The sequence below is a fragment of the Caloenas nicobarica genome, chromosome 6 (assembly GCF_036013445.1).
Source record: "Caloenas nicobarica isolate bCalNic1 chromosome 6, bCalNic1.hap1, whole genome shotgun sequence".
NCBI lineage: Eukaryota > Metazoa > Chordata > Aves > Columbiformes > Columbidae > Caloenas > Caloenas nicobarica.
This window is the reverse complement of record NC_088250.1, coordinates 23,937,895-23,959,749: the sequence shown is the minus strand read 5'-3', so window position 1 is coordinate 23,959,749 and position 21,855 is coordinate 23,937,895. Positions and strand designations below refer to the sequence as shown.

Here is a 21,855-nt window from a genome sequence, read left to right as displayed (position 1 = left end):
ACAGCAGTTTACATTTCACATTTTATTACCACCATACTATAATGTTTTAACACGATATTTAAACACTTTACTAATAGTATTAAAGATTTTTTTTTAAATTGCATTGTGAAGCAGAGATGTATTTTAGCTACTATTTTACTGAGATACTCTGAGGCATAGACAAACTGGTAGTTACCAAACAGGGCAGAACCAGGCCCCTTCTTCCCAATCTGACAGGCTAACAAGTTTGTTCTACAGAAAGACAATACTTACTATAACAAAATGAAGGCAAAATATTAAAATGGTAGGAATAAAAGTATAATGAAAATGTGTAATTCTTACTTATACCATCCACTTCAAGTTTATTAATTTCTTCTTTTGGCAGCTTGATCTCTTGCAAAGCAGACTGCAATTCCCAATTGTCTTCCAATACTCTGAGTTCTAAGTAAAAGAAACACCTGAATTATTAACTAATTTTTTGTTAATCCCTTTTCATTAATTGAGATTCCTTTATTTTGTGCTACTAGAACAGAAAGAAAATCTGTCACATTTTACAAGCAGATGTTATGAAGAAACTCCTTTCTCCTGCAGAGCCTTCACCCCTGTTTTGTAATATGGTGGGAGCCAGAAATGCAAAATTCATCCCATCGTGCAAAACACAGTCCTGTATCTCCTCTCTTGCTTACCATAGTAACATCGGTTTAACCTCTGAGACGCTCTGGCAGTGTGGTTAAGCATATAAATGTTTGGGAATATCTTGTTTCTGGACTAACACAGGAAATTCAGTTTCTTAAGGGCTTGTGGCAAACCCTTGCTTAACTACTGTACAATATATTTCTACACAAAGATACCAGACGTACCATAAGTGTCCTTAGTAATATACTACTGCACACTTAGTGAACCTCTTTTTTTTTAATCTAAAAAGTATTTAAAATTTTTGTTTTACTTGCTTTAGACCCAATTTACAGTTATATAATTTTAAAATTGCTGTTTAAAATTTAGTTAATTTCCAGCATAGACTGCAGGAATCCACTGGGTGTTACTTGTTTACTCTTGTTTATTTATTTGTTTTCCCATGAGTAGTGAGGAAGAATATTGTATATAATGGAAACCTGTGACTTTTAGCTTCACTTTCAAAATGAAAGAACCTTTTAAGACAGAAGACGACTTTTCATCTTTAGTTAAGCTTTTTTTTTTTTTAGTGGCAACTACTTCCTGTTTCTGGAAATGCTCAAAAAATACAAGAAATACTGAGGTGTTTTTTTTTTTTACAGGACCATGCTAATTTGCACGGCATTTCAGGACTGAGGGCTTTAAGTTGGAGAAGAATTTTTAGGGAAAAACAAGGGACAGAGAGAGAAAACTCACTGCAGAGTAATTGATATGTTCATGGTTAGCAAATTCCTGCTTGGCCTGGTTCCAGACAGTCTTCACTAACAGGCTACTTAAAGAATGAGGACTCTAAATGTTTCTTGCTGGAGTTTCCATTTTGTATCAATAATCACGCCTTGTCCGAAACAGTTATTTGAACCGATCATCTGAAAGAGCTTCTGCTCTTCCCTGGCATCTCTACCAATGGCTGAAGAGCAAGTCACTGATGCAAATTCTAATTAGCACAGTACAATAACTCAAACTGCAAACTCGAAATAATACACTGTTGCCTTCTGCATAGAGTAGGGTTGCTTCATGGAAAATTCAGAAAGTCTTGTGTTCATCCAAATCTGAAAATGAATAGTCTGGAAATCACAATAAGGTTTTCTACAAAGTTTGACTCAATATTTGATAGACAAAGAGTAACCAATGTTCATTGCATCTATAGCATGTAAACAGGAAAAACATCAGAATGCTTTAAAAGTGCTGGACTCAGGAATGGAAATAAAGGCATGAGTGTATTCAGTAATATTTGCATTCTACTAATTAACAAATCTAGAAAGACACAAGATATTTTCATAACAAACAAGATGAGAGGCTTCTTGATCACAATCCTATGTATTCTATTAGATGTTCTGCATAGGGAAGATCAAAGAGAAAAAAAATTGCTCAGAAATAGGCAGGATATTTGCAGTACCTCTATCACCACGGTTCTCAAAAAGAGTAGAAATAGGAATCCCGGGACCTGTCATAAGAATGATAAGAAGGTATTTTATAGTTTGAAGCTGGAATTTTGTGGTAAAGTGTGTATAACATTAACATCGGTAACTGACAGGTGTTACAAGAGCTCAAATTTGATACACAAATCTGAATCTTCTCTGCTTCTCTGCACTAGTCTCTGCTGCACAAAATACATAATGTGTGTACTTAGACTTGTACACATACAGGCATTGCTCAGCATCATAATCGAAGTAACTTTAAATCTCCTAAGAAACTCTTTGTCCCTAGAGGTGAAGTGACACCTAGTTAATACCTGAGATGTGATTACATAAGGTGAAAGCAGAATTAACGATGTGAAACATTCTTCTGAGAACATGTCACAACATATTTATGAAGGTGAGTGGCTTTCATGTGGTGATGACCTTACTGACTATTTTGTGCAAGAATGATTGAAAGGTGTTATTATTTGCTTCTCTGCTCAACGGAACTTCTAAAGAACACTTCAGCTGATCAGTCAGTGCAGAATCAGAAGAGTAAACTTTATATGAAATATGCAAAAGGAAAACCTTGGATTTTTTTTTTCTTTCTTAGATTGTGATTTCACTGTTCCTTGATTACGCCAATGGATGAAACCTCAGATCACTGAAATCACCTAAGTTATTTCAACAGAGCTAAGACTTAATTTAATGCTTCTGTGTTACAAGTGGTTTCAGTGATAACGCATCTTGATGAACTGAAGTTTTCTTAGTTCAGTTATTAAAAATGTTCTCAGGTAATAAGTATGCAACACTGTGGCTAGCACAGGTTTTTATCATTTCAATTGGGACACATATTGTAGTAGTTTTTCATAACTATCTTTGATCACATGAATTGGAAATCAATGTGTGTTTCCGAAACCTGTTCTTGCTGCTGCAAGAAAAAGCATGACTTCGATGAGCCAGATTAGAATCTCTTTTGTGCCATGAGGGACTTTCACAAATTTATTTTTAATTCTAAAAATCCCAAGATTTTTGTTGAAAAGGCAAAAAAAAAAAATAGAGTGAAAATATTTGTATTTTCTGAAAGACCTTCCCAAAGGTTTTGGACAAGGAAAAGTTTCTTTCTGGAAATCTCTCCTGGTTAGTGTGAAATTTCTATGATTCACCTAGCTATCATTTGGGATAATCAATACTATCTATGCCTCAGATAAATTTGAAAGAACAACTGATTATATGTTTACTCCCATGCTATACATACCGTAACAGATCAAGGCATAATATTTAGAACGTTCACTGAACCTTGCTGTATAATACTGGCATCTCTCTTTCCTTAAATTGCAAGTAATGCATTGTTTTCTGATAGGTTTACTTCCAATAGTGATTCTAGGAGAGAAATAAGTAATTATTTTGCTATTATTTGCCATTATTATTTTGCTACAACTAACTTCACATGTGTCTGCCTCACATTCTAGAACACAGGCACTGTACTTTCAGAATGGTTCCATTTAAAAATAAATATTTTTCCTTTTTATCTTCCCCCCTCCCCACCTGACTATATTTAAAAGTTAGATGCTATTTCTCCTCAATTCTCAGGTATAATCTGAGGTCAAGATTTAGTTAAAATAGCTTGTGAAACTACACTTTAAACATCTTGAAACTAAATGATTTTATTGACAAATCCAGATCTATCTTTTATCAACCTAGTATCATTAAGATAATGTTGATAACACTTACTTGTAAATATTCCTTCTTCCTGGGTAGCCTTCAAATTCATTGCTTGAATAGAAACTGTAAATTCATTTATATGTTAATAAATAATCCATAAAGTGATGACCTATGAACCAGCATCAAGATGAAAAGCCGTCTTGGAAGTTAACTTAGACTTTTTGAGATTTCTGCATGTGACGGAAGAGTAAGTTAAGCTTATATACCTTTCATCTTAATAAACCTTTGCTCAAACTCTGATTAGATGAGAAATAAATAATAACAATAGGAGTTCTATCGTAATTTTTATGACCTAATCACTTCATTTACGTAAGCTGCATCTATCTATAAGTAACCTGAATGAAGACCATAAAAACAGAGATGATTGAAGTAATTGCAAATTGTATGAGGGCTAATCACATGCTTAAATTTAAGTATTTCTAAATAAATCTAAGATGGCTGATTGAAAATAAATAGAAAATTGAGGACAATTTGAAAAGAATGTCCCATAAGTAAACCAAGTTTGCAAACCTGTGCAGTGCCTTTAAATACAAATTTATTGTGGATGCATTCAGATAAAAAACAAATTATAACTAGTTATAACCTGATGAGTTAACAAATGGTGTTCCAAGGATTAAGTGTTGCTTTTACTGACAACACTCAAAACCTGTTCTCTTGGTCATGATACTTACATTGCATCATTTGTTACTCTGAAAATGTATATTGCCTCCCATTCTCCACTTGTAATTTGTATTGCATTCTCCTGTGAAGCAAGATATATGTTACTGAATATTGTAGAATTATTTTGGGAACTTACAGTAGATCAATGTAGAACACTTTGTTTGACTTACCACAGAGCCATTGATGTAATGAATATGCTTATAACCATTTCTGTCACTAAAAATTTTGTAGTATGAACTGCTGTCTGATGTAAAATATGGTGCAGAAACAAAGAACTGAAACAATGGAAGAAAAATAGTAGATGAGACGTAAGTAAGAGCGTTCAAGCTGTTTAGTAGATTATAGTGGACATACTAGAAGTAACAAGACTATTTAATCTGTTCATGTGGGACAAAGCACTTTGCACAAGTGTTCACCTGTGATATTCAATCTCCCAGTCAGTACACATTACAATTTCTAACCCGTCATGTTAGATTTCTTAAGCTGATAATATAGACACCTCAAGTATCCCACAAATGCAAGCTGCTACTTATAAGTGGAATAATTTGTTTGTATATTCTGAGTGACCTTTAGCTATTCAAAAATAGGTAGAGTTGACTTCTAAAAAATAAGTTTCTGAATAAAGCTAATGTTCATGAATGGTGCTAGACTCATACAATTTCCTTCAAGGTTTGTTTTTACTGTGAGTTCCCAGAGATTGCTGTTATATCTCTTCTATGATAAAGGTGATTGGGTAGAGAAAACGTCTTTTGCTCAGGAGTAACTGCAGAGAATTATCAACTACACTTGTAACTGGGGTGTCTTACCTTGAAGGTTCCTTCCTAGCTGAAGCTGTGCACCACTTGGCACTAAAACTGTGTTCTGAATGGACAGGTTTTATTCTTAAAATGCTATGGTATGGCCAATCCTATCTCTTGCCCTAGTGACATCAGAGGAATTTTACATCTGTTCTTTGCCTCCAGGATGTTTTTAAGAATTGAATTGCAGTATGATTTCCCTCCCTGCAGTATAATGTCTAATAAGTTGGTCTAAGATTTGCAAAAGGAGACAGAAAAAGGGTTTTTAAACTCAGAAAGCAGGTAGCCAGACACTATGCCTAACACAGAATTAAAAGTCTCAATCCTAGAGTGCAACGAGTTTAAGTAGTAGTGTTGTATGACTCAGAATGGTGTTTCATGTTCCAAAACACTGCTGTGAAGATGCAGAAAGCTGTAGCTTTTCATTAAATCAAAACAAGAGTACAGTAAGGAAACCTACTCCGCCTGCCCATCCTGTTTGACTCTCTTCTATGTGCTGTTGATTCTGAAAAACAAAATCAAATGTACACTCTTTTAAGAAGTTCAAGAATGAGTTTATGGAGGTTCAAAGTCTTCAAATAAAAAACACGTGTGGCTGTCTGTAAGAGAATTTTACAATACTTCACGGACTTGAAGGTTGTCTGAGGTAAATCATACTGTACTAATATCATTCAGTTAGTTGAAATTTTATTATTTATCAGCTGTCATCAAAGCTAAATAAAATCTAAAGTAATTGTTTTAACCTTATGCAACATATTCACTGGAAGCAAGATCCAACAACTACTTAGTCTCATGAATTTTTCAGTAAAAAAAAAAAAAAGTAAAAAATTTCAGGAATAATAATATTAAAAATCTGTGTTAGATTCTCGGCTGGTTCATTCGACATATTTCCTTTCATTACAAAGCTGTGATGTTGCTTTATAACAATGGATAATGTGACAACTAGGTACATCTTATAAATGTAAACCTTAAAAATCTTAAAAATACAAGCCAAATACTTTAACTAAGTAAAGTTCATATTAATAGAAACCAAGGGTCCCTATATTGGGTGCTCAGTGAGATATTAAAGGGTCTGATTTTCAACACTTAAATCTCACACATAACACATCTAGAAAGAAGAATTAAGTATTGGCAAAGATAATGTAGGCATCAAAAATCACCCAGATTATTATAACCTAAGACTATAAATTTAGCAGGTCTTAACTCCTGGTAACATTATTAAAGCTGATTTTAAAAAAGACTTATACTGAACATAAACGAATCAATACTTCCTGCAGCTGAAGGTGCTTTTACTTTTTTTTTTTTTCAACTTATAAAGTTTCTAGTGTATTTTCACTACATTTCTAAGACTTTTTCATTGAAGAGTGTAATATCTTGCTTGTTGGATGGAGCAAGGGATTTAATTTTTAACAATTCTGCATTTAGTCAATGTATTTATTTTTTTTAATCTTGCAAGCTTTACTTTATACTGTTCATTTAATAGACTATTTCTTTACAGTCTGAAATAAGTTCAACAAATGTGCTTTCTTAAGAAGATGGTTTGTATTTGCTATCCTCAATATAATCTCATTAACATTCAGAATCATGCTTTCTCCCTTTCAACTTAATCCCTTCGAAGTGACTTGTTTGAGCAAAAGTTGCAGGTATTTGCCTCTTAGAAGACTGTTTAGTACTGTGCAAGGGCTCTACCAAGCTATTAAATCAGAAGATGGATTTTATATCTTTTAAGATAAGAAAAATGGGATGTATAATTTTATATCTTCATCACAAGTTTATTTTCTTTCTTTAAATTAAGGCTCAGATCTTGATGATATAGTACATTTAGGATATATTTAACTTCTCTCTTACGAGGAGTCCCATTGACTTACATGGGATTTTTCTGTGTATTAAAGTACTTACAGAACTTAATTAGAGAACTGGCATCTTTATAGGAAATCCCAATTTCACAAATACATGCCTAGCTTTCACTCACATGAATAGTTCCACTGAAGTCATATTGGTTTCTATGGTCTATTTACATGAGCAAGACTCGAATACATGAACATTTTTGATGAAATGACACTTTAGGAACATCTTGTAGATTATATTTTGTTATTATTTTCAAGTAGATAAATCCTAGCACATTTATTGTGCATTAGAGTCTCAATTTAATCTGAAATCAACAAGAGAATGATTTTTGCCAATGGAAACATACAGAGATATACTTTCTAACGGCAAATAGAGCTAATGCAGCACTCCCATCTGTTCACACTCCTTCAATTGGCCATTTGTGCAAACTTTAATGTGATAAAAGCATTGTATCACTGTATAAATATAGAATTATAGAAACGTCAGTAGTTATTCCATAAATAAGGTTTCATGGAGAAATGCAATTAAGCAAGGATCATGAACACAGTCCTGCAAGATTTTAATTGTTCTGGTCTGGTTCCAGCAAAGCAATTAAGCACATGCTTAATTTAAAACACATAAATAGACCTACAGAAATAAATAAAACTGCTCACATGCTTAAAGTTAAGCTTGTGTTAAAGTACTTTGGTGGATTGTGGCAGAAACCTAGAACCCTTGATTTTTTTTTTTTTGCATTAATATATTTCGTTATTAAAATGCGGGTTACTTCAAGGTGAGATAGAGATTCAGTGTTAATGTACTTATAAAGTGGAACAATTACTTAGGAGACATACCAAATGCTGCAGTAAATATGTATTTTGTTCAAATAAACTCAAATATTTGTCTGTGGAAATCTACTTAAACGATAAAGTTTTGAAAGAACACAACCTTAAATTCCTTTTAAATTTGTGACACTTGTCATATCATAGAGGAATAAGAATTATTTTCAGCTTGGAAAGGCTGTATTAATAAACTCTGAATTTAAAATTTATAAGTTACACAGAACACTTACAAATATTCTAGCCTTTTCTTTCCCATTAGTTCAAGGTTTCAGCCTAATGCTAGTTTTTATACATATTCTCTACCATAAACTCTAAAGACAAGACATGCAAACAGCATCAATACTAAAAGACAGTACATGAGACTTCTGTACTGGAGTCACTGAAATTCAGTTATCCTTTCCTTCAAGATCTATACGAACTTATCAGTGTCTACAGCCTTAAAGCTTTACAGGGACTTTTAAAGAAAACATTTTTTTCAGAAAAGCTTCTGTACAGAAGATCTATAACTATCTACATATAGGTATAGATAGCTAGGCCATCTAAGCTATCCTTCTGCTCAGCAGAGCACGGTTTCCCCTCTGAATTGTCTTAGTGATAGAATGACATTTTAAAACAAAATGTAGAGCTACTGTTGCAATTGGCCTGAAGTTTTCTTTTCAGATTTGAAAAAGAGATTGTTTCTGAAAACTTGCCTGCTTTCTCCAACCATATGAGTCAATAAGACAGAAAATTTTCTCCCTCTTGAAAAACCTGCTTCACTTTTAATCTCTATGTTCTTCAACTAATTTAACATTAATCATAAAGGGCATGACTCAGTCAGACTTAGTATGCAATTTAAAAGTAGTATAATAAGATTTTATTTAAAAATCAATAAAGATCCTATATTGTTCCACTTTTGAAGATGAGGAAGCAAGAAGGAACTAAACAACAGTATTGAAAGCTGCTCAGTAGCATTCTTCTTATTTTTGTTGCTTTGATTGTTATTTAGGCCTCCCTAAAAAATATTTTGGTGATTTTATTTCTTGTTGGTGCAATTAAAATTTTTTCACCCCTCTCCCAGCAATTAAAGTATTGAAAAAGGTATCACTAGTAGGCACAAGATGAACGTGATCAAACATTGGAAATACAATTATGGCAGGCACAAAATTGTTTTCTAAAGAATTCTGGGCAAGCTTAAATATACTTGTGCAAGTAAGTCAGAGTAAGCTGTGCATGACCAGTAAGTGTTAAAATAGGTATGCGGATTAGCCAATGTTAATTTCAGCAATGTTAAATTTATATTTCCAACTTTATTACCTCTGGACAGTCCCAAGTGTTTGAATTTTCTTTGAAGTCACAAATAGCTAAGACTGAAAAATTCTGGATTCTCCTTAGCCATTGCACACAGATCCGACTATCTGTTACCCAAGTAAGCCAAGTAAAATAGTGATCACTAAAAAATAAAACAAAAAAAAAGAGAGTGGTTATTAAAGAACAGCAATGTGGAAGCATTGCTACAGATTGTACTCCCCATATTGCTCTGTAGGAGAAAATAGCAAAGCTTCATTGTCTTAGGGATGGTTTTTTTGGTCTTTTGTAACAACATATCGTATGGACAAACAGAATCAAAACACACTTCTAGTTAGCTTCTGATTCATCTAGGAGATGAATATGGCACTCTACTGTTAGAAATAGAAAACGACTCAGAGGTTCAAGCATTGGAAACAAATAAACAAAAGCTTTTTCAAAAAAGAAGATATATTTGCAGGCACACTACCTGGATGCTATGACTGCAGGAACTGGCACCTCCTTAGGACCAAATGCTTCAACGTTAATAGTATCAACAATAAACACTTTAACAGTAGGATTTTTAGCGCCAGCCTTCAAAGGAAACGCATCGGGTTATTCAAACAGGCTCTGACCATTTCAGATCAAAGAAAACTACAATACTTTTTGCAGAAGAGGTGATAAATTACAAAATATGTATTCAGTTGGGTATAATAGGGCAAATGTGGTCATATAAGATCTCAGAGTGACACTACAACAGTAGTATGCCACTTAGCTCTGCATCATTTCATATACAAAGAAGAACATCTTTTAAACAGTCAAATTTAGTGCATTTCTATACAGAAAACATGCTTGACGGGAACTAGCACTTGCAGTGTGGATCTTTGCAGCACACACTAGACTTACTTTGGCATAAAACCCCAGGAATATGTTCACATGATTGTAAATGGTCTTTGACATCCCAGCTGTGAAATAAAATGGTTTAGCTTAAACTGATTTCATGCTTGCTTATTCATTGCATACATTATTAGTTTTTTAATTCTCCTCCATGTGTGGTCTAAATCATTTAGCTTTACTTTAGAACTGTAATCCAGCTGACAGGTGAGTAACTTCTTAAGACACATTAACATGATCACTTGCAATCATATGAACACGACATGAGTCAGGAGAGCTTTCTAACACATGCTAAAGAAATGGCAATCCAAAAGCTCCATGCCTTAGATCTGGCACTTGAAAGCAGTTAAAATCCAAAGCCCCTTGAGATCAAAAAGCACCATGAAGTGTTTAAATAAACCGAAGCTATCATAGTCTTTATTTTTCATAAGAAAAATGTCTCATAATTCATTTACTGTAATAAAAAATAACAACTGCATAGTTAACACATCACAATAAGCAAACTGAATTGAAAAAAAGCAACGCTTTATCATGCAAACATGCACTTTTGCACATATTTTTTACTTACAGGAGTAATTCCATTTATTTCACTTATATTATGAAATATCTACAGTTTTGAATGCACCTATACCCTTTCAGAACTTGGCCTAAGTTTGTTTTCTTGCTTTAATTTAGGCTACAATAGATTTAACCACTGTAATACAACAATTTTTTAAGCACAGTTAATTTTATCTTTGTCATAACTCATTTCTCAACAGAAAGTAAGTCAAAAGAATGAGAATACATACCTTTGGGTATGGGATAATTATTTTTCTAGGATACTGGTCCTCACCGAAATATGAATATTCAATAACCGGTATGTCAGAATCATTAAATTGTACGTATGCTAAATATTTTCCACTTGGAGACCACCACAGTGCATATTTTGTCGCTAGCATCTCCTCTGAGGAAAATAAAACAATTCATAATAGTTTATCATTGTAATCTATCTATCTTCTAATCTATTTTAGCATTCTACTACTAGCAACCTAGACATGTAAAGAGAGTTGTACTAAATAAATAACACCAAATGTAGTGCAATACATCTCAGTTCTGAAAGGCCTTAAGAACTCTCAAAACAGGCACACAGATCCCATTTAACTCACTTGGGTTTTTCATGTTTGCATGTGTATTTTTTTTAAATGCACAAAAATGCTGAATTTTCACCAAAATAAAAACTTCCATTAAAACTTATTTTCCAACCACTACCTGCATAGCAGCAGGAAGCCCAATTTGTAAAGTTCTGATATAGTTTCAGTAACAAAAGACTCAGGATTTTGGTTGCACACTGAATACAAAATGCATCATTGTATGGCAAATAAAATATGGAAATGAAGTAACCCATAGGGCTCTCAAAATAATGTATCATCACAGGTATTTTAGAATGGATCGTGAGAACCAGGTAATCTAAACAAAGCATTTAACATGGTAGTTGCACTTCAAGATTTACTCACCTTCATAGACCCAATCAGGAATCCCATTAAATATTTCATTCTGTTTTCCATCACTAGTTATTTTAATTGGTGCCTCTCTTGGACTTTGCTTCAAATAAATATTATTCTGATACACATATACCTAAAGACAAGAAAGTATTTCTTATGAGTATAGGCACCACTAACAGGGGCTAGAGTAAAATATTCTGCAGTCAATGCTCTTACATTATACCAAATAGAAAATACAATTAATACAAAATAGAACATAAATTCTACACTAAAAGCCCTTGAAAATTCTGCAACAGTAGGTACCTCAGTAAATAAATTATACATTACAGGCCAAATTCTATGTTCAGCTATGTCAGAATAAATCCTGAACAGCTCCTTTGATTTTCATAAACTTCAGAGGATTCTACAGCTAGCTTTGGTGTGGGAAGTCATTTAAAAAAAAAAAAAAAAAAGCTTCGAAACTCACTAAAATTGCTGTGGTTTTTTAAGAGACACTCAGAAAAAGTGCTTTGTGACTTCCTTCTGGTTCCCCCAAAAGTAGAAGACAAAAACAAATACAGAAAGACTAAAAAGAAAATGATTTAACTTTTCTAAGCCTGTCTAGGTGATGTGAGATGAGACAAAAAGAAGTTTTACTCTGTCTGGGCTGATTTGTTCCTTTCTAGTAAATTAGTTATCAGAAGAGAGTTCTTGCAAGAAATGCTTGCAGGCCTTCATTATCTCTAAATTTCAATCAAATGAATGGACATGTGGTTAAGAAACAAGCACCAGAAACATCACTTTCTGAGAAAATAATGCCTTTTGAACCTATAACCATTTGTTAGCATCATCAATGTAACATTTTAACTACTTTGTGCTTTAAATTAAAAAAAAGGCAAATCCTAAAACTCTCAGACGCAATATAAGCACTATTGTATAAAAACATCACAGACTATTAGTACTAGGAAGATTGGAAACTATCTTCATTGTGTTCTGTCTTCAGAATTCTTGATAAAGAAAATAACAGTATTTAATTTGATTGAGATAACTAATACTCGCCTAGAACACGGAAAAAATTTCCTAATAAATAGTCCATTCATATTTAGCCCACTCCCTGGGTATTTTCTGAAATTAGTATGAAGTTTCATTTTTTTTTCTTGCACAAATATTTCATCAATACTGGATATGTAGTTTAAAAAAACCCTATTATTGGGCTGATGCTTTGGAACCAAGAATAAAAAAAGTTTATAAATGTGTTACAATATGCAATAGGTCTGTTATAATTACCGAGAAAAGCATACTTGGCTATCAAGTAGATATTAAATAAAAAAAGAAAATAACGTATTTTGTAATAAGACTCTGGCAGAAATCTCCTAGAGTAAAAATTTTAGAAAATATTTTAAATACTGCATCTCTTAATGTCCATAGTTAACTCGTGTTATACAGTGTCAAAGAAAATCACATTGGTTTTCAGGCCTGGAAACTACATATAAGTCTATATGCAATTATGTTGGTCAATTCTTGATAAGAGACTGGCTACTAAACTGAAACACATGTATTTATGTTTATGTACAAAACGCAACCTAGCTGAGAACATGGATTCTTCTATTGAGACACAGACAAGTTAAACTTTAACAAGTTAAAACTGTTTTCTTTGCCATTCTTGCTTACAACCAAGGCTAGTACAAACAGACCTGTCAAAAATCTGGCCTAACAAAATAACAACGAAAGGCAAATATTAAATGTCTTCTAGCCACACAAAGCAAAATTATTCTAGCACTTGGTTATCTTTACTGACCAATTTGTGTCCAACAGGTGACCAGGATATATACTGAATTTTATGTGGAAGCTGATTTTCTGTTACAAAACCACTAAAAAAAGGAAAGAAGTTGAGATGGCTTTTTGAGCACAGTGCAAATGGATCATTATACTCTAGATTAATCTAAAATTCGTGAAGGGCTATATTTTCTAACAGCTTTTTGTTTCTTGAGCAATGCAAAATTTAGCCAGGCAGTGAGACATGCAGCAATGTGATGGCATGCACCGGTGCTGGCAAAGACTTGCAACTCAATCCATTGAAAACATATTCAGCAGCCTAAGAAGACAGCCTTATCTCTTCTAAAATACTGCACAAGCACCTATAGTCATCTACTTGATCTGAAATCTGCATTAGAGTCTCAGCAAATTATTGGGAAATGTGAACTCAGGATATAGCACGCTTAGGCAAGCAGGACAACAGCATTAACACCATTTGTGAAGGATCATGATCCACATGCAGTACCTCTCTACTCACATTAGCTTGCAATGGAGCAGCTCAGTGCAGCCTCTGTTGCACAAAACCAAGAAGCACTTGGTCATGCTGCTACTTACAGCATAAAAAGGTGACTGGGGAGGCAGATGGCCTCCTTCAAACTTGGGTGGAAAGAGAAGTGGTTTGAAGAAGATCTTGGTAAAGAGAGCAAATGCCATGGGAGAAGCTGTAAACTTTTGAAGAACCCAAGATGGACTGTCACAAGATCACTGGAGTGCTAAAGGACATGTGAGAGTTTTAGGAAAGCCAAAGATTAGATCACACATTAAAAGGATGAATTAGACAACAGAAGGGCATGGAAGCATAAGGTGTGAAACTGAAGTAGACTCAAGCAGCCAAGACAAGGTGGGAGAAAATTATGCAAAGAAAAAAAGATGAGAATCTTGAGCAGTGAAAGTTTCAGGGCATGAAATATGAATCAGTCCAGATACCTTGATGAGCGGATGAAAGGCCTGTATGATTTTCTTAGAGGTAATCTTTTTTCAAGCAAATAATTAACCTGACAGATCCAGGCAAAAGCAAAGCAGGGTGGTTGTCACATCACTATAGAGTTTTTCAGTGGAAATGCTTGCAAGCACATCGCTACAGAATATTCACCACAGCTCTCTGTAAGAAATATCAGGCCTTACCCATATATCAGATCATAAATGTGATATGATGCTGTATAAGAGTATCTCCACAGCTGCAAAAATTAAGCAAGAAAATAATATTATTAACTTGAAAAAAGATAATAAATTAAAAATAATCAGCTGCGTTTTCATAGCCTATCCCTTTCTCAAGAAAGTACCAAGAAACATTTATCCATAGTGAGCACAATTAACAAAATACTAAATGAAACCAAGCGTTTCATCGAGCAATAGATTAAAACAATTACCTTTGAATAATTGCTTTCCAAAGCTATGAAATATTTGTCTGATGACAACACATAATTTGAAGCATTAACTTGTTTCTGAAAAATTAAGAAGTAGATTAGATTATAGTAAAAAAAACTTTATATATGGATTTGATGAGCCAGGTTTTAATCCACTCACTTTTAAACTGGTACTTGAACTGCAAATGCATTTTATTGCCTTTATATTAATTGAAAATATACATACCATTGTGCTGTTAGTCATGATGGTAGTTGGGTAGTTCATTTCAACATTGTAAAGAATAATATCATCTTCTGCAGACTGATGAAGATATTCATTATCTTTATAAACAAGACAAAAGGGCTGTCACCTTGCACAGAAGATACTATAGAACGGAAATATTTATCAAAATATTCACGCTCCTGTCAGTGAATAGATTTTGAGCAAATATATTTTGGCATCCACATTAAAAATGTTTTTCTTCTAACGATGCCAAGGTACAGAGTTATCAACAAACTGTCCTCAGGGTTCTTGAGTATGTTCTCAAGATTACACACTGCACACAGAATCAGCTAGTTAACTTTATAATTAAATGCCAGATTTTATTCTCAGTAATGTCCGATCAAGAATACCAGGGATAGATCTGATCTTTCCTTATAATTTCACCAGAACATTCTCATTTGCACAGATTCCGCAGGTAACAGCAGAACCATGTAATCGACCTTACATAAATGATACCACCCTTACTCACACAGGTCCTATGAAGTGAGGGTCAGTGGCCTTCAATGAGAATGGAATTTAACCCTACCTGTGCTCAAGACCTGAGCCGTAGTTTGGTAAAGAATGAAGATCAGAATTTTAATTTCACATAATTATTTTTACTGCTATAAACAGAGAGAAAGAATTACATACTCGGTGTAGGTAAAGAGGGAGAGACTTTAACAGTTTAAAAGCAGCCTGAAAAATTGTATAAGGTGTTAATTTTTAGGAAATTAGATCACTGCTGGATCTTTTGAGCACAATTCTATGATAAGTGTAACAACATTTGTGGTGATCTCAGGCCTTCTAAGGAAGAGATATTCAATTTTAACTCCTTGCTTCAGAAGGAAAGTAGGCATACAGAATGCTGTAGGCATGACTATCTATGGAATCTGTGGCATGACTTTCGCATGAGTTTTGTGACTGTTAAGAGGAAAGATAACTCTAAGTGAGAAGGATATAAAGGGGGAAGGATAATGTTGGGTTTAGGTGATATGCTGCCTACATACTTCAGACAGAATTCTAACAAATGGTGAGCTAAGTTTTAAATCATACAAGTGACGTCAACATACTTCAAATTGTTAATTGTAAAACCTGAACTGCTGCTAGAAATATCCTGAAACACTTCAGTTCAGTTCTAAATTTGTGGGTTAAAACTAACTAGGTAAGACTCCATGTGAATGGTACTATGTTTCTTGTCCCTAGTCAGAGAACAGTAATTGCTTGAGGCAGCACATAATAGGAGTTGAAATAGTGTGTGTACTTGAATGCAATCCACTCCAGCTCAAGCCTTCTGGTACTGCTGCAATTCAATGATAACAAGGCTAGTACTTCAGCCAGCCACAGACAAATATATCAGCAGCAATTAACTTCAAGTCTTTATCTTCTACTTTAAGGAACTTCCTTAGAAACTCAACTGTATTTTCCATGCAATGCATTGGAACTCAGGAATTTCAGCAATGTCAGCATTTCCTTAAACGAGATAAGAGCAGTTGGGCTCATTGCAGAGCTAGGTACTACTGAAAACAAAGAAAGGAGCCTGTAAGACAGGCTACCTCAATTATTACAAATGGTACATGAAAAAGTTCTGTGACAAACACAAAAGAGCAGATTGCTTAAGAAATTACTGACGCATTGACATATTTATTTCACTTGCTGCAATGAATATGACAATAAAATAAATAAAACACTGAAGGCCTCTATAAAATCATAGTTTATACTTGACTCAAACATGTCTGTTGAAACATCGAATACCTGGAACTTCTAGAATGACTGACAAAAGTGTAAATTTCAACCATAAGTTTTGACTAGCAGGTTGTTTAATTTCATAGTTAGCATTCATTCACACTAGAGCTGGAAGAAAAATACGTTTCTGACTCTGTGTAAACTAGTCTGAAAATACATATTAGAAAGGCTTATGTATGTTTGAGAAAAAGTTTTACTTACCTGACACCCAATATGGAAAAAATGTTTTATATTGGAAATTTCCATTCAGATAATCCTCCAATGTAAGAGCTCTGGGACCATCATCTGTGCTGACAACTAAGAATAAGACAGAAAGTTTTTGTTAATGCAATGCTGTTAAGTGGAAAAAAAAAAAAAAAAAAGAGGAAAAAAAAGGAAAAAAAAGAAGTAATCACTAGTCATATATTTCCTTTTTTTCCAATATTTAGCACCAGGGAACATCAAGGACAGCATGATCCTGGAGTTATGCACACAGTAGGCACAGCAGAACGGAAAGTTCTCTGTTACTGGTCTGGTAAGGTGCTTCAGCCTCTGAAGGACTCACTTTTAGGAATAAAAAATTAGAAAATAGACTAATTTATTTCACCCAGTCATTTATTCACTCAGACATATTTACTTGTAGAATCTGTGAGTGCAAGAAAAGCATTTTCCAAATATTTTTAAAGCATGGGTTTAATGAACTCGTGTGGTATGTAGACACAACTATTTTAATAGGGACCTGCATGTATTCAGTAGAGTCCAACAACAGGATGTGCATACAAACCCCTTCTAGACAAATTTCACAAATGCCTCATCGACCAGTGTTAGAAGGTGTATATAAGGCTTGCTAAATAATGATCATCCACATATATTTCCTAGTAGCCACATGAAAGGAATAGATGAAGGTATGTTGGTAAAAATAATTCTGAAAAGTAATGAATGAGTGAATGTAAACTTCCACTTTTTACTTAATGCTGCAAAAGAAAATTGTTAATGATTCTGGACAGCTGACAGGTACTCTGATATTTGATTTCTAAGTAGATCAGATACTTGCATGGAAATAATGCACAAAATTGTGGCTGGTTTTGTGTCTCTTCTCTTACTATTTCTCCCCAAAGTGAAACACCTTAAGCTAGGGCAGATTTTAAAAAGAAAATTTAAGGACAATCAGCTGGATGAGGATAAGGTAATGCTGAAAAGGCTGCCTTGCTAAGTGCATGGAAATGAAAAATTCCATTATAAAAATGTAATAAAAAGCAAAACAAGAAGAATTATGTAGTTTACAAGAGAAAGAATACTCAAAACTTTTAATTCTCAAAAGACACAGGAACATTTCTGCTAAAGGTCAGTTTTTAATGTTCAGTACCATAATAATAGCAGCTTTTATGTCTAGGAATTCTGGATTCTATGCTTTTCTCCTTAAAATCAAGGGGACTTTTGCTGTGGTCTTCAGAGGTAGTGGGGATGTCACTCTGCAGCTTAGTAGTTTTCTGCCACTTCCCGTTTGTTCCTTCAGAGCTCTCAGATGACAGCCAGATAGTCAAGATGACTCATTGCCCTCAGGTTTCATATCGTGCTCCATCACTTCTTCATTACAGCTGCCCTCTCTGTTAAGATCACACTGACTTCTTGAGAAATGTTTCTTCATAGTCTCTTCTACGGTACTTTCTAATGATAAAATATGTTTTCTTCTGCTAAGTGACCATTACTTACTGTAGAATACACATGTCAGGTTGACTGTTGGCACTAGCCTTGTCTGCAGTAATGCAGAAGAAAGCTGTCATGAGAAATAAAACTGAATGCCAATCCATAGGCAAAAACCTATCAGTATAAACTCTGAGCTAGCAATATGTTCAGAAAATATTAACATCCCTGGAAGTTCAATAAGAAGTTAATTCCTCTTGCTAGTACCATGACTGTGAATTAGAGATTGTTGATACGTTAATGATAAGTACAGAAGATGGCAAACTCTTAAAAAAATGCAGTGAAAATAGTTCCAAAGAATCCACTTCTGTTTATATTGCGATGATTACTTATCACTAGCTTTCAGTTTAAATTCTTTAAGTAAATATGCCTGTTATCAAAAGAAGTCCACTGTTCAGATCTATGTTCATGGTTGTGTGTATGGGAAGCCTAAATTTGCAGTCCTGTTTGATACCTTAATCTGGTAAAATTTCCTGGTTCCTTCTCTCAGTTTAAGATGATTTTTTACTAAAAAGACAAGTAATATCACAAATGCCTCATCTCTGGTCTAATTTTCACAGCTGTAATTTAAACCTTTGCTCTGTTAGCCATCTCACCCTTACATACTTAATATTCTGTGATAATTTATTGTGACTGGTAATGATTTTTAAATGTGTCCACTCCTATCTGAATTTCTACCAGTGGACTGCAAAAAATCTGAACACAACTATTTCTTACTCCATTACTTATAATTTTGAATGCTTGTTTCTAGGCAACAGAAAATATATTTAAATGTTTTAATTAAAAGCAGCATCTTTAATTGTTTTCTATAATTGTTGCTGATTCTTTCTTCTGTAACTAAAGACTGGTTCAATAATAGTATTTGAGATCTCTGCTCACAGAACAGACCCTAACATGAAAATTACTTTACATGTCTGCAGCACTATGTAGACGTTGATTTGGATGGCTCTTGGTAGGCTTGGTAAGTTTTTTCGTTGTGTTTCATTTCTCTGTGAAATAACAAAGATTAAAAAAGATGCCCAGGGGCAAAAAGGAAGCAAATAGCAGAGCCATCCACAGAAATGAAAGCTTACCAAGTTTTAGCTTTGCTCTTTTCCCTTCACCATCCCACTGTCTTAGTTTTAATCCTTTGTGGTCCACTTGCATTCATTTACAGGGTGCAGTTATTCATTAAAAATAGCAGAAGATTAATCTGGAGCCTAAGCAATACTTTCAGTTAATTTTAACTCTGCTTGTGGTTCCACTGTTGCTTTCAACTGCAGGCAAGTGTTTTCTTTCTTGTTATGCTGCAGAAGAATAGGACTAGGTACACCAGTGTACAAGTGAAAAAAACCTTTCTGAACTGTTCAGAGTTGGGTTATCACAGCTGAGTTATCATAGTAAGGTAAATCTCAGAGCATATTCCTAACTCAAAGAAATATAAAAAACCTGCCAATAATTTCTTAGGCATAGATGTCACTCACTATATTGAGATTGTCTGCCTTGCTCTGCTCAGCCCACAGAAATTGTGTAATAACTGCAACTAAGTATTTGCCCCTTATCCTCTCCAAACATAAAAATATTTTCCAGTATAACTTTTGAAAATTTTTCACATTTTTATACTCTTCCATGTGTAAAATAAAACCAGTTATCATACTTTGAGAAGTTTGAAGAACATGAAATTACTAGAAACTTAGCAGACGAAACCAGAACTAAGTATTTCTTCCAGTTCATTCAGAATTACAGATGACATTTCTCTTTGCTGATTTCTTAAGCAGAAATTTAGTCTGTCTGTGTCTATACCTTTTTCATAGTGAATTGTCTTTCTAGATTGCCACAACCTCCTAGTTAAATAGTAGTAAAGGTAGGATACACAAAGAACATTGCATCTCTGTAGCTATTTCCTGCCTGTCTTCAACTTGCAAAATCTGGAACTGCAAAATTGATTTATATTTCTTCCTTTTACAACTGATCGATAGACTACTAAGAACTCAAAAAGTTTAGGCATTTAAAGCGATAACTGCAGCACTTGCAGTTCCACCTGAGAATAAGAGGTCATAATCAGAAGTGTTTAACATAATTGTGTGCTCAACATAATTGTGTGTTCCACAATTACCTAAAATACTCCTTCAAAAGCATTCTGTAAAGTAAGATAAATTCTTTATCATTCTACTGGATGTAAATGTCATGTCTGATGTGACTGGTTACCAAGCATTATTCCAAGAAACCATAGAGAAGAAAAGAGTTCTTTGTAATGCCTCAGGTACTGAAGAGGCTCAGACTAACATCAGTGAGCTGGTATGTGATAACTTCAGAAGAGAAAAATATATTCACTTCCTTCTACAGTACGTTCCATGATTTTTACCAACATTTTCGGGCTGCCAAACCAGTCCTTGGTCTCCAGCCTCTTTTGTTTCCTCACTGACTCTTTTGTTTCTGCACTGCTCTTTTTTATTTAAATCCCATAAAAATATTTTGCCCTGTCTTAACAGGCAGACTTGCTAGGTGTAAGTCTGACTCAATATCATACATATATCTAGTAATGAAAGCTCAGGTTTGACCATGCTTAAACTAGCCAAAAAATCTGGTGCCCCATCGTTGACAGTAAAAGTCAAACCTACCTCTCTAAGGTGCTTTCTCTTCCCAGCATTGCCCCTCCCACCTTGATACAATCTATCCTCACATTCACATGCTGCATAACAGAACCAACCCCAACTGCTTCAGAAACCTCCAACCCCTCTCCCAATGAAACAGCCCATGATAATCATATTTCACAGAAATATCAGGTAGGAAAGAGATTTCACCTTTCACAAAACACCCATATTAACTACAGGACTTAACTTTCACAAGACTTAAGCAGGTAGCTGATTTTATAACATTTAGTTGTAAATGCAAAACTGATTTCTTCATCTCAGTCACCCTGCCAACACATGAAAAAAGAATAATAATAAAAAAAGAATCCCTTTAACTAGATACTGTTACTGCTTTCTATAACTATTTTAATTATTTCGGAGGCATTCAATTAATCTGCTGTAGTGTACTTATAGCGCCCTTACCACACCTCTCACTGGAAAAAATTACCATCAAATCAGTGCCACTCATGCTCTAAATTTTAAACCACACTCAATTCAGACTTTACCAGAGGACTCAGCAGACCACACTGTGTTGATTTACCTAGAGCTGGCATAATAATACTAGAGCAAACTAGGCATCTCTATTTTATACAATGCTGAGTTTAACTTTCACATGCAATCTCAAATATGTTCACAAACAATTCCTTATACCATACCTGTAACAAAATGTTTAACTTCTAATCGGGTAGAGGAGTTCCGTAATTATTATACAACCATTTAAAACAAAATACAAGCTCACCAAGCTAAAGGGCATTACTAAGAGTTTGTGAGACTCTCCTAAACCCTAACACACTACCCCTTCCCCGCCTCCACTGCCCCCTGTGCATAATATGAGGAGACCTGAGAATTATTTTTGCAGTCCTGTCTAAGAACAT

At 34.3% G+C, this 21,855-nt stretch overlaps 1 protein-coding gene across 1 annotated transcript in view; it reads right to left on the bottom strand.

The window, feature by feature from the left end:
• Nucleotides 1–21,855, bottom strand: part of FAP (fibroblast activation protein alpha) — a 35,965-nt gene that overhangs the window by 13,355 nt on the left and 755 nt on the right. Inside the window, exons 3-18 of the mRNA XM_065637602.1 lie at nucleotides 16,887–16,982; nucleotides 14,928–15,022; nucleotides 14,705–14,779; nucleotides 14,460–14,512; nucleotides 13,318–13,390; nucleotides 11,553–11,673; nucleotides 10,848–11,002; nucleotides 9,656–9,759; nucleotides 9,196–9,331; nucleotides 5,691–5,735; nucleotides 4,604–4,708; nucleotides 4,445–4,515; nucleotides 3,783–3,836; nucleotides 3,307–3,431; nucleotides 2,048–2,095; nucleotides 322–420 (exon numbers count right to left, since the gene is read on the bottom strand). Coding sequence (XP_065493674.1) covers nucleotides 322–420; nucleotides 2,048–2,095; nucleotides 3,307–3,431; nucleotides 3,783–3,836; nucleotides 4,445–4,515; nucleotides 4,604–4,708; nucleotides 5,691–5,735; nucleotides 9,196–9,331; nucleotides 9,656–9,759; nucleotides 10,848–11,002; nucleotides 11,553–11,673; nucleotides 13,318–13,390; nucleotides 14,460–14,512; nucleotides 14,705–14,779; nucleotides 14,928–15,022; nucleotides 16,887–16,982 — 1,455 coding nt within the window. The remainder of the gene's footprint in view (nucleotides 1–321; nucleotides 421–2,047; nucleotides 2,096–3,306; nucleotides 3,432–3,782; nucleotides 3,837–4,444; nucleotides 4,516–4,603; nucleotides 4,709–5,690; nucleotides 5,736–9,195; nucleotides 9,332–9,655; nucleotides 9,760–10,847; nucleotides 11,003–11,552; nucleotides 11,674–13,317; nucleotides 13,391–14,459; nucleotides 14,513–14,704; nucleotides 14,780–14,927; nucleotides 15,023–16,886; nucleotides 16,983–21,855) is intronic.